Raw genomic sequence first — 25,817 nt, forward strand, 5'->3', positions numbered from 1 at the left:
TGTTTTTAAATTCTGTTAAATATGTTCTTATTTTCTTGTGTCAGCATTGTCTCACATTTAAGAAAGCTTAAGAAACAAGGAAAGGCAGGTATGACTCAAGTAATAATGAAAATATCACCTCATGTCTTGATCATTATGCAGTCCTTTTATTTACAACAAACTGACAAATCTGCCAAAGCCTTGGTGAGACATCAGTGGCATCACACAGTCAACAATATTTTATAGTTACAGCACAACAGAGTCCACAGATCCTGGACGGCATTTGAAAACGAAATTACGTGAATTAACCTTTAAGTATTAAAACATTTAAGGAGTAGTTTCATCTCCCAAAGGTGACTCAACCTGGTTAGTAAGCATCACGTGATGAAAAAATGACAATAACACGAGTATATGGTGTTACGATCTATAAACCATGCTGCATCTCTTGCACACATAGACTTACACATGCATACACAACCATTTAGCAGGGTGTTACATTCTGTCTCTCTGTAAATAATGTATCAATACCTGGTTTAGTTGTTGTCTTTGCTTTTGTTTGTAACAAAGGTGATGTGGAGACAGACTGGTTCTACCAGTAACACACTGAGCAAAGTTTTGTTTAAAAAAAAAAAGTCCGAGAGATTAACTAGTACAGGCTCAGCAAGCCGAGTCTTACCTGCCAGTGTTTGAGATTTAGTGCTGCATTAAGTGTCTGTGTGCACAGATTCTTGTCAATGCACTGGATGTAAATGTGTATAATACTATAGTAAATAATCTTTCAAAAAGAGCAGTGGGTTCTTGTTATTTCTTACTAAAGAGTGTGATGCATTGCATACACATTACATTGTTTTCTGTGGAGCAATAACCCTAAAAATATGTGATACTGAATATCTGTTTGCTTTGAATGTGCAGACCAGATTCTGCAGTCTGGTATAAAAGGCACTGACTTTGAAATTTGAAAAAGAGTGTATCAGTCACTGCTGTCAGACAGAAATTCACAAGCGAGCTTTAGGACCTTTGCCTTTTTCTTCCACAATCTGGCCAAAGAGCCTCGCTGCCTCCTGGGCGCAGCCTCGGTGGATGGTGAGTCCGAAACCTCCATGGCCATAATTGTGTATGGCCTGAATGAGAGGCAGGATATTTTAGAAGTTCAACAAGTTAAAAGTAATATGTTAGACACTGCTCAGCTGTTAAAGTTTACCTCTATTGTAGATGTACCAGACTGTATGGTCTCCCTCTCCAGTCGCACTTTATTGCGAACAGGCCTGAGGCCGGCCCAGTCCTCTACTATCCTGGCGTGCTGAAGTTAGAGAACAACAAGACAAAATCTTTCTCAAGCTTCGAATTTTGCACAGTAGGCAGCTAAATACAGTTGACGTGTTGTGCCTTCAGATTTAAGTATTTTGCTGCCAAATTGTACCTTGTAGAGGACTGAATTACAAATATATAGTAGTAAAGTATGAATATATCAAAGGCAAAATGTTAAACACTTAAGCAATAGAGATAACTAATTACTATTATTTATTACAGAGAGAAAGTCGTTTTATGGCCTTTTAGACAAATAGCATTTTTTTTAATCTCACCTTGAGACTTGGCTCCAGCTTGCAAGCGCCCTCCCAGATGTTCTTATGGTCGGTGGAGTTGTTCTGTTCACTCCAGTTTCCTAACTGGAAAATCCCACCAACTGTCACAAGACGACTCCTGCAGACACAAGCAGAGAAAAACACTGTTTTACAAACTACAAAAAAATTACAAGTACTCTGACAGAAGGCAAAAGGCAAATCCATGTAGGGCTTCAGAAATAACAACACCACAGGAACTAAAACTGCACAGCAACATGTAATATGTGTATGATACTCTGCATCCAAAAGCACCAGAGTACTCTCTCACTATTAATGCTACAGGAGGAGCAGCTGTCTGTCCCTTAAGTTCAGTGTTTTGTGGCACTAAAAGTACCCTGGTATGATGTACGGTGAATTGTAGACTCCTGTTTTTAAATTGTGAGTAAGAATCCAGTGCTTCAGCCATGGAGCCTCCACCTGGATAACAAAGGAATAACAAAGTTCATATTTCCATGGTGCCTTCATTGTTGATTATATACACTATTTACAGACATTTGAACCCGCTTGCTCTCACCTTCACTATCTGACCGCGGCCTGGTTTGAGCTCGGGATCAGGCTGGAGCTCTCCCGATCTCATTCCAGTGCAGTTTATTATCACGTCTGCCCCAGTTTCTGACAGCTACATTCAGGAATAGACATTTATGATAAGAGATAACAAATGGAACAAGTGATAACATTTTGTGAGTCTTTCTTGAGGTCAATGAGGTACATGCAACTATAATATAAAAGCCTTAACTAACCTCCTTGAAAGACTGAATTTTCCGGTGATTAAATATCACCCCTCTCTTTTGCAACCTGGGAAAAACACAGAACTACGTGTATGTTATCAGCACTAGAAAACCAGACTTTTTAACTTCTCTTAAAACTGAAGCAACTCAAGATTAGGAATTGGCTACTCTAAAAAACACATGAGGACATCTGGGAGATTGTGTAGTTTTTCACTGATTTACTGTTCATTGCACAGTATATAGGTAATGATATGTAGGGGAAACACTTTAAACACATTTCATACACTAATCAGATCATTGTCTTTCACTTTGCACTGTTTATATCCAACAACACTGCAAAAAACGTAGTATAAAGGTCTCTAGACTAGATAAGATAAGACTTTACTGATCTCAGGGGAGAAAATAGGAACATAAAAGCCACTGAAATGAGTGCAGATTTATGTAACAACCATGCAGGTGCTTCCTGTCATGCTATATTGGGTAATAATTGATATCAAACAGCTCAACCAGGATGACCTCTTGACTTGTTTGGGTCTGGTAAGAAAGACAATGCTGATACAACATCTAAGGTTATCTCAGAGATATGTTTAATCACTCACCAATCCATCAGCCAAGGTAAGTATGTTTTACCTTCCACCATGAGGGCAGTGTTGAACCACCCATAACTGAACATTTTAGAAGGGAAAAATGTGTTACAAGTGTGAGAGCAGAGCAGAGTGACACAGAATTATCCACCCAATCATAAATAATACTAGCCACACATTATATTGTTTTGTAAGATAAAACACAGCACAGACACTGACATATGAGACATTTAAGTTGACTTGGAGAAAACATGGCAGATGAGGAAAAAGCTGTTTTATCAGGATCAAAAGTAACATAAGCAATTTCTGTCTTTCCCTCTGAGCATTTATTACCTGACGCCTTTTGTAGGCGTACATATATATTTATGATGTGTGTTTTTCTTTTGGCTTGCTGTCTTGTTGTATTCTTGACGTTTGATATACAGCAGTGTCTTGTAGTCCCATGTGGGAAGGGTTATCTATTACGACAGGGTAATAGATAACTACCTGACTAACTAACTGCAGCTCAGCTTTATGTTCTTTCAGTGCTCTGCTTTAATGGCTGTCTTTGCAGAAACCTACTTGTATCCAGGGAAGATCTCCAGTTCTCGTTTTGTGAGGTGCCTGAAGCCCAGGACAATGTCTCTAAATGAGGGATCCTGTAAAACAAAACCACAACACTTACTATGCAGAACCCCAATTAACCCCTGAATCTGAGTTTACCCTTGGTGAGGCCTCTCTGTTAATGTTTCCCAACCACTGCAGGCACCCATGTATGTGCGGCTGAACAAAGCTCTACTGTCCGTCAGGCTGAGTACTAATTGACCACATGTGAAAAATGTATGAATGAGTTATTTGAGGTGACATTGTAACTGTCTTCATTTGTAATTGCACATTGCCTTTACTCTGGGTTGTAAAAGGCTTCTTAAACAGGTCTAATCTTTGAGGTCAGACTCACTGTGCAGGACAAAGCACTACTCACTGGCACTGGTTCAGTGAAAAGGTTGTACCCAGACTGGAGGAATATTCCCATTTGTATGGACTCTGGTGAACTGAGGAAGCTCAGCAGGTAGTCAAATGTCTCTTTATTCCATTTGCTACATGAGGAGGACAAATGTAGCGTTAAAGGAGGGAAGTTTTGCAGATATAAAGCGGAGAATCAAAAGAGAACGCACTCACGTCTCCTGGGTGTTGCCATTGTCGTAGAGATATGGCTGCCAGAAGCCAGCAGCTCCGTCACTGGTGGTCAGCGGAGTGAAACGGTCTGCATACACCTCAATGGTCAGTGGACGGACGATGGAGTGATACTGCTCATAGATGCTCTGAGCTGTCGACAGGCCGATGACGCCCGCTCCAATCACTGCCACCCGCATGTCTGAACAACTGAATCAACAGGAGACAAAACACATTCATATATGAGACTTACTCTCACATTAAGGCATCCTATATGTAAACAGACCTACAAGACAATCTGGGTCTCAACTGCATTGTCTTCTACTACACTGGATGAATGTGACTTGATAAAAGATTAGAACATTAATATTCTATCATTATTATTAAATAATGCATTAGTTAAAATGTATGTATGTATGTATTATTATTATTATATTAGTATTACAGACTTTCGAAGAAGAAATTGAAAGCAAAAGCAGGAAATGTCTCTTTAAGAACAATGTAGAAGTCTTGATGACATGACAATAAATATAAAACAAATAGATACAAAAATAAAATACCCACTGTGCAGCCCTGCAGAGTAACTTTGGCTTAGTTTAAAAGCCTTTTCCACGTGTGTGTGTGTGTGTGTGTGTGTGTGTGTGTGTGTGTGTGTGTGTGGCTGCCTGGAGGTAATTGTTATCAGCGCATTAACAAATCTGAATCATACACTATTTGCACCTGAGTAAAACTTTTGCAAACTTGACAGCTTACAATAGGAGAGCACTATATTATGCAACATGTCGGATAAATCAGCATCTTATTTCAGCGAGGCAGACTTTCAGAAACATAGAAGGGAAAAACTAAGCCTTGTGTAAATGCTGCACAACGAAGTAGTTATTGCACAGATAGATCATCTGAAAAACATATGGTTGGAGTACCTTCGGACTCGTGTTCGCCCCGCACCGCCGGAACAGCTGAAGTTTGTCAGAAGAAGTGAGCTCAGCTGAGACATGTGAGAGGGGCGGAGACAGCAGCAGGGCTCAGGGGGGCGGAGACAGCAGCAGGGCTCAGGGGGGCGGAGACAGCAGCAGGGCTCAGGGGGGCGGAGACAGCAGCAGGGCTCAGGGGGGCGGAGACAGCAGCAGGGCCCAGGGTGCAAAGCTCAGCCTCTGGGTGCACTTCACTGGGACATCTCAAACATGTAATAATGGGGACAAATTCAGGACATAATGTAATATAATTAATTGTAGGACTACAGCTTGGCAAAACAAGGTAAAAACAATAAGTAAATATTATTATTATTATTATTAGTGTAATATTACATCATGTACATGAAGCCCTTACAAGTCACAACCACACAGGTGTTACTGATATTATTAATAAATCCTGGATCTCATGTCAGCCACTTTGTCAGCTTTACAGTAGCACAACACTCTTCTTTCTTGTCTTTATTCTGATTTATTATATTGTAGTTCATGTTTATTCTATATTCAATACACCTTATTTTATAAAATCCTACATATGCACTTTTCTGATATATCTTCTCTTAGTCTTACATAAAGTACTTTAAATGAACCACCACTGCCATATTTAGTAACTACTATTTTATTACCAAGGGAGTGCCATGAGGATGGACTGGGCCTCACAGGCAGCACCTCCTGCAGGATAATCAGCCTCCTCTCGCTGCTCTCCCTCCCTCCTTCCCTCCCTCCGTCCCTCCATCACTTGAATGCATCGTTAGCCCAGCAGCTAGCAGCTCACCAGGCCCAGCGGCCGGCCGGTGCATCCTCCTCAGCTTCCAGCCATGGCGTTGGTCACTCTGCAGCGGTCCCCGACCCCGAGCGCCGCATCTACCGCCAGCACAGCCACCACGACCGCGGGGGAGGTCAGTCTGGGTCCGGGGGTGTAAAAAAAAAAAAAAAAAAAGAAAAGTAACGACAGAGAGGTGTTGGTGGGAAGGCTGAGGATGTGGGAGATGTTGCCGGAGAAAGGCCCGTTGATTGATGCTACATTAGCAACGTTAGTTAACGTGTTATGCTAGCTAGGGCTTAAGCTAGCTAACGGGAGCTAGCAAACGTCTCCGTGACTGATAAACAGATACTGCCGGCCGCCACAAACGCCAACACGGCTGATAGATTTGCCATTTTTCAATCCAGTTAAAACATAAAAGCTCGCCAAGCCCGTTAATGTTGGTGTTAATTTGTACGAGCTAGCAGAGCTTGACAAGTGCCGTATGAATGATGGAAGCTTTAGCTAATGTTAGCTGTTTATGATGTGACTGGCTGTTATTGAAAATAACATCTTTTCCTTCAACATCGCGAACAAATACAATAAACAATAGCACAGCAGTGACTGACTAGCTGAAGCCTGAGCCCTGCTGAAGTCACATTCATTCACTAATACTATAATAATACTACTTTTATGTTGTAGTGTGTTGGTTGGATGTAGCTGTATTTCCTACAGCAGACAGTCAGTCAGTTACACAGGCTGTTTCCTGTGTTGGTTTTTATTGTGCTGTCTTGTTGGTCCCTCCAATAAGACTTTCATCACCAAAGAATAGAAAAGTAGGAGATTTCCAGACTAGGAAACAGCAACATGGGGAAAAAGACTGAACTTTTAGGTAGACACTTACTTCTTTATAACAGGGGAGAGGCACAGTTTTAGCTTTCTTGCTTTCTGGGCACCCTCAGCAAGAAAAAGTAACTACTAATCATTCAGATAGCTGCTGTCTGCTATTTTCTAGCACAATTATTTTCCTTGTTTCAGTTGCCAGACGGGGGCGCTATCCATCAGCTATTAACAAGAGAGCTCACCTTATTCTGACCACATCAGAGGGAGCAGACTTGACATCTAGAGCTGGGTTTACTCACAGCACATCAGGGTTTGAGCAAGAGATGGGTTTAATCCAAACAATGTTGGGCAACAATGCTTTCACACCATGTTTAAAACCTTTAAATGTCACGCATAGGCGTCACTGGTCGCAAATAGATTGCTCCTTCTTAAGGGAATTGGTCCCGTTGGTTTGACTGTGTTTCATCCCTGGATGTCAGTGTCTTTCCTGAGCGCTGGTGTAGTCCCGCAGCGTGGCGAGGTGTGACAGATAAAGCTGGCAGGAAGCTGCTGCAGCTATGATGTCATCTACTTGTGAGCGGCGGGTGGGGTGGTGGAGTGTTACTGTAGGAAAGGGAGGAAGAGGGAACAGAGGGATACAGGTTTAATATATGCTGGCACGAGGCAGTCATTGTGTGAGACTATTTACCCTAATACACAGTAATGGAGAGTTAGTTATGCAGTGTTACATGCTCTGCTTGCAGAATGATTCTCTAACACCCACTGGTCCTCTTCCTCTTTCTGTATGCCATCGCATTTGTGCTTTTTTTCCTGCTGACTTGCTGCAGCTGTACATTGGTGGCTATAGGATTTCCTAAACTTTTCATTGGTCAGATCTTGCATCATTTTATTTGCCTTTAGTGTATTTCCCAACTTTTGCTTTGTTGTATGAACATGTAGATATCATTTTCCTCAATCACTGCATCTACTTTAGGTCAAAATCACTCATGAATTTGTTTTGTATTCTGTAATTTATCATGTAAAAAAAAATCCACCACTTCATAGTAAAACACAGATGTAGATTTTTTCAAAATTGGTCAAAGACGTCTTGGTGAGTTTTGTAAAATCCTAATCATGATTAAACGGACTCCATAAAAATCAAGCAAAACTGAAATCTGTATCTGCTGTATTTATTTGGGTGCTAAACCACCAGACAAAGCAAACCTCTTAACAGGCTCCTGCAGTCGCCATCCTCCCTCACCCCCCCTTAACTGTTTGGCTGGCAGCATGCTATCAATTCTGCTAAATGTGATTTGTTTTCTTGAAAAAAGCAGGTTTGTGACCAAACCGAACAGATGCTTTTGACTTTGATTGCCGCAGCGTGTGCTGGTTGGTCAGCTGAACTAATCCCAATTATACCCTTGCCATGTAATTGCTTGTCATTTAATATGTTGCAGCCATGGTAGTTTTAGCAGGCTCACTTCTTATGCTGAGGAACTTCTAAGTCATATCTGCTCCCTCTGCTTCTCGCAAGCTCCTCCAGGTGGTGTGTTTAACACACACCTGCAGTGACTACACTGGTACTGTTGTGTTTGACAGCAGTCTGAGAACAAAAGACAAGACTGACTTTGACTGCCAAACTTAGATTTTCTGCTCCCTTCTGGTGCTTAAGTCAAACTATTCTCACCTGTGCCCACAGTCCCTGTTTGATGAAACATCAGTGAGCCCATTTTCACCACATAGAGCAGTACAGATCATTTAATGACAAGAGTAGTGGTATCTGCCATAAAAAACTATACCAGTACTGATATTTAGCATCTTTGCAATTTGGACTTGTTGTACTTTAAAGGAATTGCTGTATTTTGATTCTTTTGAGCATGTCAGCATCTCCGCTGTGGGTTACCTTTATGTTTAAGTGGCAGGCTCAGTATGTTTGTTAATAATGTCAAAATGGGTTTCATGTATTCATTTTTCTCTCATCTGTATTACAGGATTTTGGGAGTGAAGATGAACGGCGAATAAATCAGAGGTAAGTTTACTCAAAGTTCAGTTTAGCCCTCCTGCTGCATGGTACACTCAAAGCAAGTCAAATTTTATACACAGGTGTTGTTGACTGATTGGCTGCATCTGTCTTTGAGTCATTCAGTGAAATGTAGAGTGGCGGCAGACTAGCTGGCATCAACAAACGAGGACAACTAAGCGTCAGTGTAATAAAACACCTGTCTGTCTGTCTTGTTGGCAGAGTCATCAGTTCCTGATAGCAGAGTCTGTCAAGGAATATGTTGACAAGGGTGTCTGCATTTATATCAGCACTAAGACTGATGAGCTTGTGCTTGAACTGTGAATAATCGGTTGAGTCACTTGGCTTTTCCACAGCTTTTTTTAGTACATTTTTGATATTGGATTGACAGAAAGCTGATCATGATATTGGTACTTGACTCTTTTAGTCATTGAAAAACAGAGTGTTCACCCCGGTGCTGCTTTATAAACTTTTTCACCCTGCAAGTTCTGGCTAGTCAGCTATTGTCTGATTGATTTTTATATGAGGATTAATCAAATAAGTCACTATGTTGAAATATGAAAAACTACCATGACTCTACGGTAAATGCATAACAGGCCTTGATGCTGAAATCAGCAAATTTTTGGTCAAAAGTTTTCATGTTTTTTGTGTGTACCGATAGTGTGACAAGACTAAAAATACTTTTAAAGAGATTAGTGTTTTACAAATTGTGACAGTGTGACTCAGTCAGGTTAAAACTTGATGAAGTTAGTTCTCTGTGAAAAGCTATAGCAGAGTCCCTGGGGCAGTTTCAAAGTTTTCAAAGATGTTTTTCAAACAGAAGAAACATTGTTCATCAAGCTGAATTTGAAAGCCAGCATCTCATTGTAATCCAGCTGCAGTGAAGTTGTGCCTGAGAGTTTTAATTTCACTTAAGAGTAGATCAATACAATAGCTCTTGTAATAGCCCACATGTCTTTTGGTCCTACATGTAATATCCACTTGTCAAGATGGTGAGAATGACGACAACTGTGTCTCTATGTGTCATTCATATCGACAGAATCCTCTGTTTGAATGTGAATGTGAGTCTGTGCAGATTTTTCACATCTAAGATAATCACACATTTAAGATAATCAAATGCGTCATTCTAAGAGTTCAATTTTCAGCCATACAGCCTATGCATTTTCCCTAAGGAGTGCATGTGTGTGAGAATGATCTATTCATGGTGCAAGTCCGGTCTTGCTTTCCATTTTTTTGAGTGGCTGGTAAGCCACGTTATGCAATTAAATTATTACAGCATATTAAGTTGTCTTTTATTTGACAGGCATATTCTCCTAAGATCAGGGTGTACTGATCTAGCGCACAAGATAAATCTGTTAACGGACTGCTATTTGACTGCCAAGTGGGAGTGTTTGCGCTTGCTGTACCTGACTGACCTTGATAACGATGACAAGCCCAAGGGGTTGATGGAGGCCAACGTAAACATCTTGCAGGTGTCAGTGGCACTGAACCAAAGAATGATTTCATCTTACCATCTTGTGCACTGCAGAGTTGGGCAAGAAATATGTGTTCAGCAGATTATTAGCTCCACAGAGAAATATACCGGGACACTCTCACTTCTAATGGGAAGTGCGTTCTGCAACACCGCAACACTCATTTTTCTCACTCAAATTTGCACACTTGTGAAGACTGGTAGTGATTTTCATGCTATAATAGTTTAAAATTCTCCTTCTGGATCTGAATGTATGATATGTGTGGATAGGAACAACTTACGCAGACAAACAGCAGTAGAAGCACCACCTCTAGGTCTTTATTGTAGGTTAACAAGATGATGTCATTTGTGTGTCTTCACTGACACCTGAGGAGTTCTGTTCCTCCCCGTCCTGCCCCTCCCTCTCTCTCTTTTTACCCCCTTTCAGTGGAGCAAGTGAGAAAATGCTAGCATTATGCAACTGACAGCCCCAAGAGGAGGCTTTTTTCCCCTCATTGTGCCGGTGTGTGCAAAACACTCTGAGACCACGAATGAACCAGCCTGGGTGCTGCCTCTGTGCACCTCTCCCACATACCGCTATACCTGGTGTTTCAGAGCAGTGTCTAAGAGGACATCTGGTCTTGTTTGGCCCTATTCATGCCCATCTGGCCACCGCTGCAACACCAAACTATACCTTAACTCTGTGACATGCCATCATTCCTGCCTCCCGCTCCTACACCTTGACCTTGCGTGCACAGGAACTTCGCATGTCCAATCAGATCCCTGCACCTCTACATGCACCTGACCCACAGAGCCGTCCAAGTTTCCACCTGGAACATGACAGAACCTACGTCAGCTCGTGTGCTGCCAGTGACCAGGTGTTACAGACATTGTCCTATTGTCAAGGAGAATAGGAGGGCTATCTTGTTATGTGTGTCGCAGAGCTATTGTTCATGTCTATTAGCAAATCCTCCCAGATTAATATAGTCATGCCACTTCATTAACCACTTCATTAACCACTTCATTGGATAAGTAGGAGTTTTCCTAGTGAGAGAGGGAAAGTGACAAAGAAAGTTATAGCCTATATGAGCTTTTAACCCCCAAATACAGACTAATCTGCTGGCTCAACTGCCGTAGCATGATTATATTTTATTTCCATTTTGCGTTTTACTTTCCTTTCACGCATCTAAATAGAATATTTCACCATTGAAAGGGATTTCCTCCTTAACGTGTTGTACTCTCTAATAATCTAACACACTGTGGTTTGTTTGCAGTGAGTGACAGCCAGTGCTGGCCACTTGAAGGAGAGAGACAAGATAATCCCTCCCTTATAAGCTTGGGTATAATGAGATTTGGGAGTTCTGGGAGATTGCCAGTTCTCACCGCCCTTCCCACCAGTGCTTGGCCCATGTGTTAAGCTCCCTGGAGGCACTGCCTTGGATGCTGTTGACCCTTAAGGTGGCATGCACACGGAGGCATCCCATTAGGAAGTTTTGGCCGAAATTCCTCAGTGTGCTTTACCCCACCCCCCCACCGGAAGACAGAGAGAGAAAACGGCACTCTCAGTGGATTTTGGAGAGATGGTTTCTGTTGGACAGCAACACAAGATCGTGAGAGTGGAAATGTTTTGCAGTGGCTAAAGAGGAAGCCTGTTGTTCACTTTGTACTGAGTCAGAGCTGATGGATGAGGAAAGTAAAGAATCACAGAGTTCATGGTGGAGGAAAGGGAAATCCATCTCTTGAATTCTAGTGGATTCATTGTCCTCTGTAACCCTCTGCATGTTATTGACTTTTGTGCTTATCATTCATGAAAGATGTGAAATTTTCTCTTACTTTCTGTCTAACCTGAGCATGTAACCTTCAGTATACTGTTCAAAAGTGTGACACAGACAAAAGACGGAGGAGACAAGCACAGTTGTGTGTGCTGGAGGCAGCGGGTGGAGACTGCAGTACGTCCCCCCAGGCAGGAGTCTGTCTCACACTCAGAGACGCTCAGATGAGGGAGGAGGAGGAGGAAACATGAGGGTGTGGCGTCTGAACAGACGGCACTTCTTCACTGAGCAGCACAGACGATTGCAGGCTGTCAGTCAGTCTGTCACTCAATAGTGGTGGGCCAAGATCTGAAACCATCACTCTACTTCTTTCGCACTTTGCTCCTTCACTGTTGCTGGCGGCTGATGAAGAGGAGGTAGATCACGGCAGAGAGGCCTGGGTTTCGTTCAGGCCAACACAATGCATCTAGTTGTAGAACCCATTCAGGAGGCCATGATGAAGATGCTACCGTATTTTGTGGAGAACGCTGTGCTGACCCAGAGTGAGATAAACCGCATGTGAGTGAAGTTTATCCTCTATAATGGGGTTTCACTGATGAGATTTGAACTCAAACACTTGACTAAGGATTTGACTTCTTGCCTTATGCTCAGTGGTTATGTTTTTGAACAGTTTTGAGTTTTGAATCATTTGCCTTTATGTTGGTTTAACTTTTTAATCTGTTACTTTCGTGTAAGACTGTTGGCTGAATCATTCTGCAACAGACAACATGGTGTCACTTCAGGCCAGGAAACTGAATCAATCAGTGAACATGTCCAGCTGATATGAGATAGTGGACCTCAGTGATGCATTGGTGGCTGAGTTTCAGTGATGAATTTGGTTGTTCAGTTGTCTGGCCTTTTTTGTTGGTTTGTCTTTCTGTCTGTACAGCAGCTATAGGTACTGCAGGTTGTAATCATGCAGAATCGTTGAGGCTATCTGGCAAGCTCTTCTGTCATAGTCTTTGTTTGCTTTGATACCAGATGTATTTTTAGTCGTAGTGTTTGTGGAGAAGCTGATAGCAGGGTGCCGCAGGGCAAGAGACAGTAGAGCTGAGGCTGTTTAATTAGGATGTCTGAGTACAGTCTGTAAGCAGTGGGAAAGTTCTTCATTTACACATAAGGACACGTTTCACACGTCTTCAGGTTTCACCAAAGTGCACCTTTAAATGTTTTCAGTTATCAGGTATCACAGACTAAGACCTGTGGACTTAGTACAGCATACCGAGCAGTGACAAGGCTGTGGCTCTCTTTTTGCTCTTGCCACTTTTGCCTCATATTATCCATCACTCCCTGACAGTAGACCCTCCTGACAGCCTCATAAATCTCAAACAGAGAACAGACTGAAACAAAAATCCACTAAAGTGAGACAAAAGCTCCTGTTGAGAAGTGTCCACCCCCGTGCTTTGTCACTGTGGAACTTTTTTCTGTGGCACTGGGGGCGGAGGGAATTTATTGTGAGGTGCACAAAACGAAGTCCATTGTTCCCACAAATCATCTGTTTGGCCTTAGCCTGCTCTTCTGTATGTGGGTTTTGAAAGTCTGATCAGAGAGAGCTGAGTGAGGGAGCAGTTTCAGAGCTGGATGTGAAAATGTGACGGTGAAAGTTGTAGTTGTTGATGTTAAGACTTTCATTATTGCCTGTTTAAACCAAAAGCATTTGCTCAGTGGGTTGTGGTTATTTTATAGATGTAGGGGATGTTTCCTTATAAAAGGTATTTTTTCTATGATATACACCAATATAGGCTATGCTAATGCAAGATGGATTGGTCTTTCTTAAGGTGCCATAGTTAAAAGTAATATTAGACTGATAGCATTGCTCTTTAAAGCTTAAATGATCTAGTATAACTCACACTATACTAATGCTTTGATGTTGTAGATATATTTAGTGACAGGTTTGTTTCCAGCTCCTGTTTTGGATTTTGTTCTCATAAGACATCACTTCTTTATTTACCTAATCATGTCCTAGTTTGCCAGACTGCACACACAGAATACATGGTGCATGTGTTCCACCCTGCTGACAGGTAGATTTATGAATGTGCTCACATTGTTTTTTCAGAGAACTGGAATGAATGGCCCGAGGAAACACCTCACTTCTTTTTATTGCTTATGTCATCTGTTGACAGCTCCAAACCTAAAAAGTCAGTTTTACAAATAGGTGTGAACTGTTAAAAGCTGCTTTTCAGTAAAGGCATCACAAACAACTGCAGTTAGATCAATTATTCATGTTTTTGTTGCATTACACCAAGCTAGCAGAGACCCGACAAGTTAAATCTGAGTGCAGCCCATGCAGCAGAAAAAAGACAGATAAGCATTCAGGATCAAAGCTTGATCTATGGCTGCTACAGACCTGAGGTCTGCCTCGTAACTTGACAGCTGGGCTTTTCCACTCAGCTACTGAGGTGATCACCGGCAGCAGGCGATCCTGATTTATGCTCATCTCGTTGGCTGTGGCTGAACTGAACTGAACCGTCCTGTTAATACTTAATATTTCATCTGTCCTTCTCATTCTCACTGTCCAACGAACAAGCTGGAACGACCGCGCTGAGCTGTCGCTCTGCAGCGTGGTGTCTACGTTTCAAGGCTTTTAACTCCTTACTCTTATTTGTTTTGCAGCCTGAGTGAGAGCTTCTTCATGGTGAAGGGTGCTGCTCTCTTCCTGCAGCAGGGAAGCAGTCAACAGGGCCAGAAAGCTCATCCTCACCACAAACTTGCAGGTGAGAACCACAAGGCATGACACCCAAAGAGCACACCCTGTTATCCACATCAGTTTAGCTCAAAAACTGTAGGTCAGATCTCATCGATCTCCTCGTCAGACTTCTCTGCGCTCCCTGATACTGCAGCAGATGTTTGTAGCCGAGGTGAGGAGGATGGAGGCTGCCATGTGTTGATAAGCATGTTCCAGACGTATAGCTTAGGCAGATTAGTGCTTAAATCCAGTACATGGTAGCACTGGGAGAAAAACTTCTGTTGACTATTAAAGTAGACCCTTATTGTTTACATTACCTCGTGTGACCTCTGTGTTTCTCACTGTGCTAACTGTACAGAGTAATGGGTGCATAATATGTTTGACTATTCTCAACATACCCCTTATGTTTTTTTATCGAAGCTACATAACAACTAACTTTCAAAAATAGTCTAGTGGTTTCATATCAAATTATGAAAGAACTAAGCCAGGTCCTCCTATTTCTCCAGCATTCTGTCAACAAACTGTCTTAACCCCATTGAATCAGTGGCAAACTCTTCTGCTAGCCAACAAACTGAAGTCGCAATTTTCTATTCTTCACGAGCAAAGTAAATGAAATAAAGCTCCGGATTGGTCATGGTACAGGTGATCTGCCTCCTTCTCCACACTGCAACCCCTCAGCCCTGTTTTATCATTTTGAGTCCCTTTAACTGTGCACTTCTAGGAACACAATGGTCAACTTAAAGCCTTCGTCCAGTCCTTTATATTTCATGCCTGTCAGATACAGGCAGGTACACCCACTGCTAAACAAACCAAGCCTTGACCCTGCCAATTTTGAATATTTTAGACCCATTGCTAAATCACCATTTTTTTAATCAAAGGTTTTAGAGAAGGCTGTTTACTCAGAGTTTATTTCTTTTATGAATACTCCCATCAAAGCGTCCGTTTACTTATAGCTGAAGCTGTGCGATTTTAATTCTTTTTGATTTAAGCTCTGCATTTGACGCTGCAGATCTCTCTGCCCTGTTGGATTGCCATGAAAAGTGGGCTAGCATCAGGGACACTGCTCTAGGCTGCTTTAAATCCTATTTATCAAGCAGAACTCTCTCAGTAGTCAGGAGTAACGCCTCCTCTTCAGTAGCTCCTCTGACCTGGGTGTGCTTTGTGACAGTGACCTTTAATCTGAAAAGCAAATTACAAACATTGTTCAATCATGTTTTTTACAATTAATGAGCGTCTCAAAGACCAGGTCATTTCTCTCTCAGCCTCATCTAGAGAAGGTCATTCATACTGATATATCATCTAGGTTGGATTGTATCCAGGATTAAACCAAAAAGAAAACTGTCTCACACCTTCAGCAGCCTCAGATTCTCAGGTAGGGCTCTGCTGGCAGTTGCTGAGTCAAGACTAAAGACTAAAGGTGGTCCCTGCCAGAGGATCTGAGGCTGTCGGATCTGTGACATCTTATAAATTACCTCTCAGAAACGTATCTTTTTAGAAAAGCTTTTTATTAATTCTAGCACTTTATTGCCAACATGTCTTTTCTGTTTTTGGTATCTTATGTCTTATTTTAGTTGCCTGGTGTGCTTTGCCTCTGTCCTGAAATGGTTTAATCCTGGTTCAACCATGCAATGACCAGTTGAAAGCTGAAGACCACAAAAAACTCCTACTATTACTACTAGAGTCTTATTTTATTGATTGGACCGAACAATGGAAAGGCTGGTGTGTTTAATCAAAGCCTGTTTTTTTAAAAGTCACAATTGAAAGCCACAATCATTGCTTTAAAGACATAAAGTTGACTTTACAGCCCACTGGCATGATGGGAAATCAGCACCAGCCAACGGCCAATATTCTGCCAAGCCATTTGGCAAGTCATGGTTGGCAGCTTTGTCCACTCTACCAACCACTTTGTCAGGTAACCCACATATTTGCTGGTCCTGCTTTGTTCTCATTAAACATTTGGCCGGAGAAATAGTTGTCTAATTTCCCAGTAACTGTGGCCCGCAGAAAAAGGACATAGCGAGGTTATTTGTGCAAAGTGCTTGATGAAGGCATTCGTGGTCTGTGCACTGTATCCTAGAATCACTGACTTAAACAGAGTCAAAGATCATCTGGTCTCATCAAGGCAGTTTTGTGGAAAATAACACATCATTACAGATCTCGAAAGATAGATGAAAACAACCTTAACTGTGAAGCCGTACTGACCAGAGCTACAACATTTATGCCATTTTATAAATGTCAGTAAATGTCAATCTGTTTTTACACACAACCGAGCTGTTTCCTTAACAAGTTCTTTACTGTCACATGCACAACAATTACAGGAAGTGGTCGTTGGCAATGCAATTCTTGAATCTCAGGCTCCCTCCAACAGTTGGGGAATGAATCAATGAGTGCCCAGGAATGCAGACTAAACTGCTGCATATTTCTAAGCTGAAAGTCAGTCGAGGTAGTTATTTGAACTGGTTTGAACCTCTCGCATCAACATGGACACATGATACATAATTGTCTGTCTATATATTTACATTTCTGTGTATGACTCTCATATCTTGCAGCTGTTATTATTCAGAACAGATGCCCACCTGGCTGCCAAAGAAACACGTGAACTAAGGCCATTAACTCACTTGACTTTCTAAACAGTTTGATCCACTTGGATTCATCCAAACCAGATTTCAGCTCTGTTTATGTTTAGCAGTTGTGTTTGGAGTGGCAACACCTCAACCACTCTAATGCAGAATCTTGAATGTTTTTATATCAGATTTTAAAAGAATTTAAAAGATTTTGGCACAATTTGAGTTTTTTCTGTCATTTGAAAAAATTTGTTATTGTTATTATTATTTGTTATTAGACCAAGACATGTCTGTTTCATCGTGACATTAAAAACGCTGATTTTGCCACAAGAATCATTTTAGTCAGCATATTAAGAAAGACTGGTCGGTGGCTATGAAACTTCAGAAGGAGTTGTGAATCAGTCTGTGATTCGTAGATACAGTGCAGAGCTTTATCCAAAGAAACAAAAACAGATATGAAGACAATGAGATACGACACAAAGTGATCATTGGCGCGCTGTGAGGAATCTAACATAACGTCACTTTGAACATGTTTTGCTGAAGAGACATGCGGCTGTAAATCAGATAACAAGAGTTCATGACAAGGCAGAGTGTCGGGCACTTTCTGTTTCATGCCAGGAACCAGTCAGGACGATATGACTTGTCTGCTTGTTGTGACATATTTCAACATACTGTAGTTGGCTCTCCATCAGCTGCTACTTTGGCTCCTGCTGTTGGTCCACCTCCGCACCCCGTTTTATTATCCAGCTTCACTGACAGGTCATACCTTGAAAATGTATTGTCAGTTCATTTTTCTTCAATGAGCAGGTCATAGTTAAACACTAGGGAGCGGTGTAACTTCACATACCTTCACTAGACTAAAGTAAAGCCTTTAATCAGCACATTTTGCCTCCACCATGCATTATGTTCTCATTAATATTCTTAATCAGGGGAACAGGCTTCATCATCTTTGGATCTTCTGTTTTAAGTCAGAATGTACTGATATGAATGACGAGGTAAATTTATTATCACTGTCAAATCATCATGGATCAATTTTCCTTATGATCTTCTTCAACAGGCGACTTACCTCAACACCTGCAGGTGATGATAAACATTCTTCGCTCAGAGGACAGAATCAAACTGGTGAGAGACAACATAAGTGCACACACACATCAAAATAAAAACATGCACACACAGACGCACAGGTCAGTGACTACCAGCCTGGCACAGCGAGCCCTCCAGAATGCATTTTATTGTGTACTTAAGAAGCTTATTTGTTCTCTGTAATTACTAGCTCTTGAGAGCGGGTTTGAACACACTCAGGAGAGCATTACCAAATGTTTCCATGCTGTATGTGTGTATGCGTTAATGTGAGTTATTTCGTTTTATGTTTACCAGCGCTGTGTTCTCACACATCCTGAGGACTCGGTTACCCTATTACATCAAATCTGTGCTTTTTTCCTCGCACATCCAGCTGTGACATTTTGTTGGACACAGATTGTAACATGAGGGTCAGTTCTCTAGGGCATTTGCTGCTGCGTACAATCAGATCATTTTGCACATGGTAAAACCTGCCACACAAGATTTGTTTGAATTAAATATGGGTCAGCTCACAAGATTTAAGTTTATTTATTGTGTTTGCCAAAAGTAGATAAGTTTCAGCCAAACTCTCCCTTGAATAAACTGGTAATTAAATGTATTTCGCTTGGCACTACCACAAAAACAATTACTCTAAACCAAAATGTTCTGGCTTTGTATTTGTAATAAGTCGTCTTTACCCTGTCCAGGCGGTGCGGCTGGAGAGTGCATGGTCAGATCGTGTGCGGTACATGGTGGTATTGTACACTAGTGGGCGACAAGACACAGAGGAGAACATCCTACTGGGAATCGACTTTACCAGCAAAGATTGGTAAGAGTTTGTTTTATGATCAGTGTTTCCCACGCAGACAGATGAACCTTTAATGAACTGATATGTTCACTTACTTTCTGTTACTCGTAGATACGACAAATCAACTGCATTTATTAATCTAAACTCTAAACTCACTGAGCTCTACCTCAAACTGGAGCTACTATATATGTGCTAAATGGCACACTAAATGTTTTTGTAGAATCAGAAACAATTTTACAGTAGTTCTTTCCCCCCAGTGACCTAGTATTCTCAGTTGTCTACATATTCACTAGTGGCCAGTAAATCCTCACGACTGTACATAAAAACAGACTTTTAAAACTTATTATTATATGTCTTGTTTGTTTTAGATTCACACATATTCCTTGAGTTATTCTTGAATGTAGCATTTTTTTAAATGTGGAAAATCACATTTACATTATTGTCTGTGCATCATTTCAAAGAAAAGTAGAATTTTCCCTCTATTTTCCTGCTATTTAATCTTCATTCTTCTCTGCCAGCAAAAGCTGTTCGATCGGCATGGTGCTACCTCTGTGGAGTGACGCAAAGATCCATCTGGATGGAGATGGGTGAGTGACCCCTGCTGTCCGGACCGAGAGCACAGCTGCGACATTTAACCCAGTCATGTGTCCCTACAACACTGCATGTACACCCGACGCTTTGGATGAACGTGATACAGGCGTAGCTACGTGGCGTTCAGGGAATGACCGTCTGTGTCTGTTCCCTCCTCAGGGGCTTCACTGTGAACACGGCAGGTCGGACTCACGTCTTCAAACCCGTGTCAGTGCAGGCTATGTGGTGAGTAATGAACAACTTCTGGAGCCACAGTGGCTGCCTAAAAAGAAACTTAGCATCATGACACACCACAATTAATCTCCTGATGAACACGTGCCACTCTGCTGCAGTGAGGCAGGATGAGACAGTGCTGATTCAGTCTGCCACCTGCTGACATGAAGAGGCATGTGCAGAGAATTGCATAGACCCCTAAACAGTCTTAGTGCCACAGTAATATGATTATTTTTTTACTGAAATGTCCCACAAAGTCAGACTTACTTTAATCTTTAAACTATGACCTCTGTCTGTCCAAACAACCACAATGTAGGTCAGCCCTGCAGGTGCTGCACAAGGTATGCGAGGTGTCACGCAGGTACAACTACTTCCCTGGAGGCATGGCTCTCACCTGGATGGGCTACTATGAGAGTTGCATTTCATCGGACCAGAGCTGCATCAACGAGTGGAACGCCATGAAGGACTTGGAGACCACACGACCAGACTCGCCCACCATGTTTGTCGACAAGTCAGTAAACACAAACCGACTGAAATCAGATCCCTCGTGTAAAGATGAATCTAATCCCTGCTGTACCTGTTGTTGTAATAGCCTCACATTTCAAGAAGAGCTGCTACTGTGTGAGTCGGTGTGTGAGCTTTTTATGAGACTTAATCTTTGGTAGGCCCTCAGAGAGAGAGAGGACAGAGTGCCTTATTAAAGCCAAACTCAGAAGCATCATGACGTGCCAGGACCTCGAGAACGTCACCTGCAAACAGGTAAACACGCATTTTCATTTTTGCACGTTTGCATTTATTTCTCATAGTTTCATTTTCAGTGACAGCGTTTACATTTCATTCTCTGAGGAAGGAGGCACGACTCAGATGTTTTACTAGTTTTCAAACTGACCTCAGAATTAAATTGTATGGAAGTTGTTTCATAGATGTTTCGAGAATAAGATTTTAGAATATTTTCTAAATTCAGGAATCTTATTTACACTATTGTGTATTATAAATTGTTATATGAATATGCTGTATAATGTCATAATTATGATTTGATAGTCTTTTGACAGACATAATTTTTGTATAGGTTTTACTATACAAACTATACCAGTGATTTACCAAAATCAACACATACTGTATAATTCCTTTTGTCAGATCCGTACAGAGGTGGAGCAGCACATGAACTGTAACCTGAAGGAGTACAAAGAGTTCATCGACAATGAGATGCTGCTGATCCTGGGTCAGATGGACAAAGCCACTCTCATCTTTGACCACGTCTACCTGGTAGGACGACTGTTACCATCTCTTACGTTCACCAAAACATCTGTTATCTCCTGTGAATAACCGAGTTAAAACCAATCCCCTTCATTTCCATCCCAAAGGAAAACTGCTTTCCTGTGCAAAGATCATTTTTGGAGAAGGAACAAGCTCACAAAGATTTGAAAATATACTCAGTCTGAACAATATTTTCCTCCATTTGTTTGTAGGGCTCCGAATGGAATGCATCTAATTTGGAAGAGCTGCAAGAAACAGGGTGATTTATTTTGTATTATAGTGGAGCTAAGATAGCCATACCAAAAAACATTTTCATTATGATTCGACCGAGAAAGAATGTTGCTGATGAGTTAACATTATCTCTCCTCCCCAGGGTGGGCCATATCCTCAACGTTACCAGGGAGATAGACAACTTCTTTCCAGGCACATTCAGTTATCACAACATACGCGTCTACGATGAAGAGGCCACCGACCTGCTGGCTCACTGGAACGACACATACAACTTTATTGTTAAAGCAAAGTGAGTCGTGAGTGGGTGTGAAAACATGTTGCCCTCGTATGTATCAGACATCTCATCATTAGAGGAGACTCACATTTACTTATCATATGCTACTTTTCTACATGCCTTCGCAAAGAGAATTATGATCATTTCTTTCCTCAAATATTTCCACACATTTCAAGTCTTTTACAAGTCATTTTAATTGTATGCTGTGGTTTTTTTTTTTAACTTTATTAGAATTTAGAATTTTTATTTATAGAAATTAAAGCTAATATGTATTTTAACTGTTTTCATAGAGGATGAAAGATCATTTTTGACCTTAGATACAGTAATTTCAGGATCAGGACCAGGACCATGAGATGCAGTTGAAACCCCAAGATAACTCTATTTACTTGACTTTTTTTGGTCACACCATGTTTTTTAGGATTATGTTTTAAATTCTCCCCCCATAGAAAGAACCAGTCCAAGTGTCTAGTTCACTGTAAGATGGGTGTCAGTCGGTCTGCCTCCACCGTCATCGCTTACGCCATGAAGGAGTACGGCTGGTCGCTAGAGAAGGCTTACAACTTCGTCAAGCAAAAGCGGAGCATCACAAGACCCAACCCAAGTTTCATGAGACAACTGGCTGAATATGAGGGCATCCTGGATGCTAGGTACGGCAGCCTTTTGTATGTTTGTGTGTGTTTTCTAGTTGTCTTTTCTCAGTGGAGCTGTCTTTTGAGTTCTGCCCTCTTTACGCCTTGCTGTATTTGTATATTTCCAGTAAACAGCGTCACAACAAGCTGTGGCATCCAGATGCAGACTGCGAGATGGCAGAGGGGCAGCAGGGCTTGGCTCAGTGTTGTGGAGGGGAGGAGGGAGGCCACCTGACTCCAGAGCCAGGGATGTCTCCTTGCTGTGAGGAGGCGCTCTCTGATAAAGGGGCTGCATGCCCTTCTCCGTGCAGGACTGTTTCGCTGGAGATCGACCCTGCCTACAACAACTACTATTTCCGCCGGCTCTCTGACTCAGCACTCGACAGCGAACCGTCAACTCCCGTGCGCGGCCCTCCTCTTCTCGGCATGGAAAAAGTCTTTATAGAAATCGAGGATGTGGAGCGGGACGCTCTGCTGGATGATGAGGCTTTCGATGGGCGTGAGGGCCTGCCACTCCCCCACTTTGGGCCTACAGCAGAGGGAACTGCTGCCCAGACGTGCTCCAGGGGCCCCGAACCCCTAGAGGAGCTGCGTCTCAGGCTGGAGTTCAGCACAGTGGAGGAGGAGGATGAGGAAGAGGTGCGAAAGGAGGAGGCGGAGATGGAGGTCCTCATGCAACCAGATGATGGAGGGGGTGGGGCAGGAGGCGGAGGAGATGAAACACGAGATGCAGAAGTGGAAGGGGACACAGAGGGTAATGGGATGGACCTAGCAACCCTAAATGAAAACTCCAACAATAATAACCATTTGAGCACTCTACATATCCTCAATGTAAGTTCGAGTTACATGACTAACCAACATTTTTTAATGAAAAAGCCGTTTCATGAGACCAGTTTGAAAGAATGACCACGTTCCCTCTGACATTTTTTTTTCTTTCCTCTCTCCTCATTTAGGAAAAATCTTCTTCCATCCCTCCTCCAGTAGACACCTCTACTGTGTCTTGGTGGGATTCTAAGTTCAAAAAGAAAGACGCATCTCCACCGCTGCTTTCTAAGCTTTGCCTTAACCCCAGCCCTCCTGAAGTCCCAAGTGCTTCATTCCCACCGTCCCATACCATTTCTGAAAGCCCCACATCTTCAGTGGTACCGCTGTGCCCCTGTGGCTCTCTGTGTGACTGTGCCAACTGTGCTGCCTCCACGCCCACAGCTCTGCTCAATAGAGACGAGCAGCCAGGAGACTCAGTGCACTCACCCGAGCTGAAGGATGATGGTGATTTATTGGAGGTGAAGACAGAGAGTCAGAAATGCAAATCGGCAGCTTCTTCTGATGCTCTTCCCGAGTTGATGAGAATGGATTTGGAGGAAGAGAAGTCAGCCGTGGCTTGTTACATTAGCCAACAACAGGAGACCCTTTTGCAGCTACAGAGATCTGGGCTGGTCCGCCGGCGTGCCGAGAGACTAGAGAGACTTACAGGTTTATCTCAGGAGAGCCTGGACTCTCTGAAGCCTTTGCATGCATGCCAAATGTCAAAAAAAAGCCCCTTTCACCCCAAGGAGGAAGAGGAGTTCTCCGGCTTCACCGGGGACTTCCCTAAATCTTCTACACCTTGCCAAGTGCGGTTAGAGCCACTGGTGGTGCCACTGACCAACGACGCCTTGTTGGGGGTGGTGGGGTCTGGGTTGCTCACACCCACCTCCTCACCTCACGGCTCCACGCTCACGCGCAGCTCCAGCAGTGACAGTCTGCGCAGCGTGAGGGGGAAACCTGGCCTCGTGCGTCAGAGGGCGCAGGAGATCGAGACCCGCATGCGCCTGGCAGGCCTAACCGTGCCCTCGAGGCTGAAGCGGTCCAACTCGCTGGCCAAGTTGGGCAGCCTCAACTTCTCCTCGGAGGACCTGTGTTCAGCCTGCTCCTCAGACGCAGGAACGCTACTGCTCCTCTCGCTGTCCCCAGAGCCAGATCCTGGCCTGGAGTGGGACTCCCCCACCACGTCTGCCCTGCCTCAGCCCTGCAAGGGCCTGCACACTCCAGAGAGAGCACTACCAGGTGAGCCCAGAAGCTGACACATCAAGTGGAGGTTACATACACTCCACCCATCCCTTCATCTGTCACCCTGTGGGGCTGGAGAGTCGAGTCCAACGAAATGAAAACAAAAGACAATGCCAACTGTAATAAGGAGTGTATACTCTCCTTTGCCACATTGTTTCTCAAACTGCTGTTCACAGTGATGAAAGTCATATTGCTGTATCTGACAAATGTGTAAAGCCATCAGTTCACCTCTAACTTGGTTTGATTCACGGACAAACAAGTGCCTTACCTATGAGACCAGAGGCACAGAGCTGTGTGTTAGACTGCAGGATGAGACGGTACGTAACGCTCTTTAACCTTTAACTTCACAGCTGTTAGTACCTGATATGTACTATATTATGGTATCCATTGGCACTTAGATTATTTTTACTTGTCTGGTACAAAGTGGTAGCTTACATCAATGAACTTGAGCTTCTCAATGGAGCTCAACAGAAAGCAAAGTGTTAATAAATGTAGAGTTGTTTACCGCACAGTTTATGTTTTAGATGCTAGAGGGTTGTAAAATTAATGGTTACCTCATGTTGCATTCATGGAGCTCTTTGTCAGATGAACACCAGGCTAGAGTTTTATTCAGTTCATTTACTGGTGTCGAATTAAAGTGAGAAAATCAGTTTTGAACTCACTTAAATGTTGAGGCGTGTGTTAATGCATTTATGCGTAACAATATGTGAGTCTGTGAGTGAGTGAATGGGATGAAAGTGAGGAGAGAAGGTTGTGACTTTGTTTTGCCAGAGGCTTGCTCACTGTTTTCAACAAACAGAACAAAAACTATTCTGAGTTTGTTGTTCCTTTGCACTGCTTTTTTATTGAGTCAATACTGGTACACAGCAAGCTATCTTCCAAAATAACATCAGAGTAATGTTATTGACCTCATTGTTCCCAGCAGTGTTCTTGGGAGAGCTGAGTGAGGAGTCACGCTGCATGGCTTGAAATCATAATACAAATTTCCAAGTGTGACAGGAACTGAGGATTTATGGCAGTCAGATCACATAATGTACATGAGGGTTTTTCCCAGGCTAAACTGAACATTTCTCAAAGCGATATGAACACAAAACATGAAACATTTTACATCCAGACCTTCCTTACCTTGAATTAGCTCGTCCTTGAGGGTTGCCAACATTTTTAACTCATTTGTGCTTTTTGAAATGTGAAAGACCAAAGTTCTTTGGCTGTCTCGAATTGGATTGGAAACACCATTGAAGCTGTAAGAAATATGTGAACCGTAATGTCAATCATGTTCGTATTTAAAATGCTGTCACATCTTTTTGCACCTTTTGGGAGGAACGAAAGAGACTCAGTGAAGTCTTTGGGCTCATAGCTGTTAAGCTTTTATGCTCATATCATCGGTGAGTCTGAAAGCTTTTGTCACACTGACGTGACAACGATCACAATAGGTTACTTCACAGTTTTGTAACCATTTTCTTTTTATATTTAAGTATGCAGTAACTTTTGTACTGTACATTGCTGTAGTTTGAATGCATATTGCACTTTTTATGTTGGTCAAAATAATGTACTGTATGTGTTCATTATGGAAATAAA

The 25,817-nt window shown here is 42.4% G+C and overlaps 2 protein-coding genes across 2 annotated transcripts; one reads left to right on the forward strand and one right to left on the reverse strand.

The window, feature by feature from the left end:
* Window positions 1–197: 197 nt before the first annotated feature.
* LOC139203947 (D-amino-acid oxidase-like) lies at window positions 198–4,999 on the reverse strand. The gene is made up of 11 exons (XM_070833867.1): window positions 4,986–4,999; window positions 4,072–4,267; window positions 3,875–3,989; window positions 3,475–3,551; window positions 2,929–2,994; window positions 2,342–2,396; window positions 2,116–2,220; window positions 1,936–2,018; window positions 1,563–1,680; window positions 1,181–1,279; window positions 198–1,100 (listed from the first exon to the last, which is right to left on the reverse strand). The coding sequence occupies exons 2-11, from the start codon at window positions 4,263–4,265 to the stop codon at window positions 975–977; spliced, it is 1,038 nt and encodes a 345-aa protein (XP_070689968.1). The 5' UTR covers window positions 4,266–4,267; window positions 4,986–4,999; the 3' UTR covers window positions 198–974.
* Window positions 5,000–5,802: 803 nt separating this feature from the next.
* Window positions 5,803–25,776, forward strand: ssh1a (slingshot protein phosphatase 1a). The gene is made up of 15 exons (XM_070833248.1): window positions 5,803–5,932; window positions 8,589–8,626; window positions 14,492–14,592; window positions 18,186–18,250; window positions 18,895–19,016; window positions 19,514–19,582; window positions 19,746–19,811; window positions 20,116–20,310; window positions 20,465–20,558; window positions 20,937–21,065; window positions 21,269–21,315; window positions 21,430–21,576; window positions 22,008–22,208; window positions 22,319–23,021; window positions 23,144–25,776. Exons 1-15 carry the CDS (start codon window positions 5,852–5,854, stop codon window positions 24,251–24,253), a joined length of 3,168 nt encoding a protein of 1,055 aa, XP_070689349.1. The 5' UTR covers window positions 5,803–5,851; the 3' UTR covers window positions 24,254–25,776.
* The last annotated feature ends 41 nt before the right edge of the window (window positions 25,777–25,817 follow it).

The sequence above is a fragment of the Pempheris klunzingeri genome, chromosome 7 (genome assembly GCF_042242105.1).
Source record: "Pempheris klunzingeri isolate RE-2024b chromosome 7, fPemKlu1.hap1, whole genome shotgun sequence".
Lineage (NCBI taxonomy): Eukaryota > Metazoa > Chordata > Actinopteri > Acropomatiformes > Pempheridae > Pempheris > Pempheris klunzingeri.